Source organism: Bidens hawaiensis, unplaced genomic scaffold (genome assembly GCF_021521415.1).
Source record: "Bidens hawaiensis isolate Kalapana, Puna unplaced genomic scaffold, B.hawaiensis_p1.1 tig00015978_1, whole genome shotgun sequence".
In the NCBI taxonomy this organism is placed as follows: Eukaryota; Viridiplantae; Streptophyta; class Magnoliopsida; order Asterales; family Asteraceae; genus Bidens; species Bidens hawaiensis.
Genome location: NW_027492440.1, coordinates 351,780 through 357,198, shown reverse-complemented (window position 1 = coordinate 357,198; position 5,419 = coordinate 351,780). Strand labels below are relative to the sequence as shown.

Sequence of the window (5,419 nt, the reverse complement as noted above, 5' to 3'; positions counted from 1 at the left end):
AGTGATTGAATAATATTTTAATTTATATAATAATTTTATATAACCTGTTTGTTTGTTTGTTAAAAATTGACGTAGATTAAAATAAGAATAATAACAAGACCTTAATTTTAGAATATAAATAAATATCTCATAAGTCAATTAGTCCGTCTTTAGTGTAAAAATTAAAAGCAATCCAGACGAAATAAGATCGACAGACAAACAAAGCCTGGTCTTCTTTACTATCATGTTCCAAATTCGTGAATAAGGCTAAATTAAGGTGTGAGCAGGAGAGCGAGGTGTATTTCGAAACGAGTGGCTTATGTATTTATAGCTTATGAACACCACGTAAACCATTTTGACAACCCTGAAATTTCCGATCGATTTATGAGGAGTTTAAAGAAAACTTGAATTAAATTTCAATAATTATGGGGAATTACTCGAGTAGCAGTTTCAAACTAAATGATATAATCAATTTGTTAATTATTTCGGTTTATAATTTGATGCTAATTGCTCTCCGTGCAGGATTTTGCGTCGGAAGAAAAGGAAGACGTAATGAAGATGAAAACTTAATTTTACATTTTCATTTGAACCCATAGAGTTTTAAAAATATTTAAATCTTGCTTTAAACTTTACTAAAATAAACTAATAATAAGTCAAACTTTTACCATTTTAATAACTTATATATATTCAGATAAAATTTTCAAAGTTACAGTTTACACATTGACAAATACCGGTAATACACTGATCCTAAAGCTAGTGTAAATATTATATAGATAAAATGTGATTAAAATTAGTATGGTTAGTTGAACATCAAACTTAATTTATTTTAGACCGAAATCAGTTTTCCTTAATATTGCAAATTCTAAGTGAGGTCATCTAATTGTAACAGGTGGTGGTGATGAATAAATAATTATTTACTAGATACATAATACTTTTTTTTGGTTAAATTAGACTATTAGTTGCCTTTATGATTCGCCTCGTTTCATGACTTACCCATCTTCCCCACCGAAAATTCATCTATTCGCCTTCCCGTTAATTTTGTTATTATGTAAATTGCTTGAAATCATCCATACAAGAGTAAAAAAAACGTCAAAGTACACAACAAATAAGCAAACCAAGTTACCATACTAATATGATTCCATCCTACGAGGAACTGGCGTCTTGATAACCTGTAATATCTGGACAACTTCTGCCATTGATGGCCTGCTTGAAGGTATCTGAGAAGTACACACCAAAGCCAATTTAAGAACAGGTAACACTTCTTCTTCCGGATACTCTCCCATACTCTTATCAACACACTCCAATACATTACCCTCTTCCAACATAATCTTCACTTGTTCATTAAGTATCAACACATTATCCTCCCCATACTCGATCGGTCGCCTGCCGGTCACAATCTCCAAAATCAAAACCCCAAACCCATAAACATCACACTTCTCATTCACCCGCAAGCTCTGGCATGTCATCTCCGGAGCCACATAACCTAGCGCGCTTTGAAACCGGTTGCTCATGACATGTTTGTCTAGTTTTGATAACAGCCGTGTCAACCCAAAATCTGAAATCTTGGGGCTTAAATTGTGGTCCAGAAGAATGTTATTCGGTTTGATGTTGTAGTGAATAATTGGTGGACAAAACGAATGGTGTAAATGAGAGAGTCCTTTTGCGGTTCCTAGAAGAATCTTGAACCGATTAGGCCATGAAAGAGGTGGACTTGAAGGTGATCTTTCATGGAGTTTGGTGTGTAAGCTACCATTTGGTACATAATCAGTCACTAAAAGCTGCAATTTTGGAGTCCAGAAGTACCCTTTAATAGATACAAGATTCTGGTGTCTTAACTTTCCTAAAACACGAACCTCCCTATCGAAATCTTCAGGATACTGAATCATATTCGACACTACAAGATTCTTGATCGCTACAATATCACCATTTCCTTCAGCAATTGAAGCTTTATAGACAGTCCCAAACACCCCACAACCGATTTCATTATCCTTTCTCAAAAAAGATTCAAGATTTTCCATGCAAATGTTATTAGGGGGGTTCATTTTTGGATCAAACCAAACAAGTTTCCCCATTGATAAACTCGCGCCTGATCTTGAAGAACTTGAACAACTCTCGAGCACGTTATCAACAAAAGCAAGTCGTCTCCTAGCTGAGATGTTTAGCAAGCTTACTACCAAGACTCCTATGGAGATCATCAAAGCTGCTAGAATAGCAACAATGGCGGAGACGCTTAGAAAACGATGATGTTTGAAACCATTTGAAGCTTCATCACTATCTTCATCTCCTCCATGTCTTCCATGTTGGTTTCCATATGCAAACGGATTAAGAACTAGAGGCTTTGGTACATTCAACTTGCATGGTCCTTTAAGCAAAGGTGAGCAAATACCCAAATTGCCCTCCAAGGAACTTGGTTCTAAGCTTTGAAATATGCCACCAGAAGGGAGTCTTCCTTGTAGCCTGTTGTGAGACACGTTTACGGCAAGAAGGTTTTCGAGTTCGCTGAGTTCAGGTGGGATCTCTCCAGAGAGTTGGTTGTATTCTAGCTTTAAGATCTTTAGGTTTTTTAGTTGTGACATTGATCTTGGGATTGTGCCATTCAAATTGTTGTGAGACATGCTCCTGGATTCATACAGCACATTTGGAATTACATTTGAAGAAAACCGTAAACCGAATTGAGCCAAAACTAATCAAAACCGAACCAAATTAAAAGTTGGTTTTTGCTTTCACAAAATATGAATTAACTACCACCCAAATAAACCAAGTAACAAATAATATTTATTTTAAGATTCGTAATTTAAGTTCAATAAAATTACAATTTTAACTTTATTAGAAAGACTGAAATGCTTATTATTGAGTTATCTCCCTAGGTTGATATTTAAACGTGTTACAATCAATAAAAACAAACTTATTTTTGTTTATTTTCCGTGAAAAAAGTGTGTAAATAGATTCATTAGTGGTGTTAAAAAGACTTACAACAAGTAGAGGGAAGAACAATTTCCAATCTCATCAGGTATTGATCCAGTAAAAGAATTCCCATCAAGCTGAAGGATTCCAAGGCTACCTGAATCACAAAGATCGTTCGGTATGGAACCATGAAAAGCGCCATTTCTTAAATCCAACACTGTTAGATTCTGAAAGTATCCTAACTCTGGGGGCATTCTTGTCTGAAAATCATTCCATGACAAGTTCAAGTACCTTAACTTAGAATTAAGCCCAATTTCAGCAGGGATATCACCCGTGAGACGGTTGTTGGAAAGATCTAGTGACTCAAGATACTCGAAAAGCTTACTTGAGCCCGGAGGGATTGAACCTGTGAGTTCGTTCCCAGAAAGATCAATTTGCTCAAACCCAAGCTCGAATATAATATCTGGAATGCTACCATTGAACTTATTCCCTCTTAATGAAATCACCGATAGTTTAGTAGAGAAATCTAATGACATTGGAATATTGCCACTTAAATTATTATCAGAAAGGCGTAGGTATTTCAATGATGTTAATCCACCTATAGATTCCGGTAACATTCCAGTCAAACCGTTACCGGAAAAATCCAAATATTTCAAGCTAGTTAAGCTTCCGATCCACTGAGGGAACTCACCAGTCAACTTATTATTGGCTAGATTCAGATAACTTAGAGACAAAAGTGCATGAAAAGATTCAGGAACTGTGTCTATAAACATATTATTGCTTAAATCTAGGGTTTTTAGATGTGGACACAAACCTAAATCAGAAGGCAAAGATCCAGAAAAGTGATTTCCATTTAAAGCTAATTCTTTCAGATCATGTAAAGCAAACACACCATTGGGTACGGCTCCCGAAAGCGAATTGTGGGAAAGATCCAGTGTTCTGATCCAGAGCAATTTCCAGATACCGGATTCAAACACTGGATTACCTGAAAAACGATTTTTGGAAAGATCAAGATGATTTAAGGTTGTGCAATTTGAAAGTGAGCTAGGGATTGGTCCTTCAAGATTATTTCTAGATAAAGAAAGTGATCTAAGAGATAAACATTTCTTGAAAAACGCTTCAGGAACCGGTCCGGATAACATGTTTTTTGATAAATCAAGAAACTTCATAGTTCCGGAGTTTATTAAAGATCCCGGGATCCTACCCGAAAAACTGTTTCTACTAAGATTAAGTTGTTCAAGATTGGTAAGAAGTGACAGCTCAGGGTTGATGTCTCCAGTGAAGTTATTACTAGCAAGTGAAAGTACCTTCAAGTTCTGCAACTTCTCGAGCCCTCTCCCAATCTTTCCGGAAAGATTTAGCCCGTCGAGTGAGATTTCGGTGACACTTCGGGTAACCGGATTGCATGTTATGTACTTCCAAGAACATGGTGTTTCATCATCTTGACTCCATGAGGATAAATATGAAGATGGGTCAGTAATAGATGATTTAAACACTATCAGACCTAAAATCTCATCGTTTAGATCGAGTGATTCATCGGCATTGACGGTGTATGAAGCAGCTAACAAGAATGCAAAGATGCAAAGACCAAGAACACCCATCTCTCTCTAGACACTATTTACTGAAATGGGAAACATACGGCTTACCAATTAGCGAATGAATGTGATTATGAAAGAATGTTTTGGTTCATATGAAGTCAAGAAACACGGAAAAAGATGCAACTAGGATATTGTGGTCGCAGAAAATCCAGTCTGTGTTTCACGGGTTCCTTGGATGCCTGTTACTTCCTGTCGTTAACCCTGATGACTAATACAGTAGTATTACTACGATGGTGTTTTAAATTCCTAAGGCCCACCACTCCATTATTATACCAAGGAATCATGAAGATAGTAATTTTTGGTATATCTGCACTTGCTTGAAAATATAAGATATTATTTTGTCGCTATTTCAGTGAGAGAGGTGAATAAATTTAGTATACTTTCTTGTTTCGTGTATCAACTATATATATGGAAGTACTAACCTTAGAGTTCGTGTAAAACACATGATGATCCAAATTAAAAGTTATAAATAAAACAAATAATTGCATTCAAATTAAAAGTTACAAATAAAACAAATAATTGCATAACGTATATGGAAAAATATATTGCACACACACATGACACATATATATAGATAAATGATCCAATACAATAATTGGTTATCGTACAATAGGTACGCGACATAATACACCGTTGATCTCAAAAACCATGCGGTGGCAAAATTGAAATTTCCTTCACTTCAATTTTCAACCTAATTAACCGCATCATTCAAGTTTGTGGCAAATCGTAAATCGATTCACTTATGTGAATTGTTAACCAAAATCAGACATCGACTCCAAAATGCCGACCAAGTTTAGAAACAAAATCAAATCAAAATTAAAAATCGAACGTATGGGTTTGTGAAATCGTGAACCAATTTAGAAAATGAGCCTGATAAACAACGACAAAGATGAAGAACAGTAAATTTGTTCTGAATGTTTAATTGATTTTGGTTTGAA

The 5,419-nt window shown here is 35.5% G+C and overlaps 1 protein-coding gene across 1 annotated transcript; it reads right to left on the bottom strand.

Annotated features, from left to right (window-relative positions):
• Window positions 1-918: 918 nt before the first annotated feature.
• On the bottom strand, window positions 919-4,627 carry LOC143550256 (probably inactive leucine-rich repeat receptor-like protein kinase At3g28040). Its single transcript, XM_077040942.1, has 2 exons — window positions 2,953-4,627; window positions 919-2,598 (listed from the first exon to the last, which is right to left on the bottom strand). Exons 1-2 carry the CDS (start codon window positions 4,482-4,484, stop codon window positions 1,107-1,109), a joined length of 3,024 nt encoding a protein of 1,007 aa, XP_076897057.1. The 5' UTR covers window positions 4,485-4,627; the 3' UTR covers window positions 919-1,106.
• Between the last annotated feature and the right edge of the window lie 792 nt (window positions 4,628-5,419).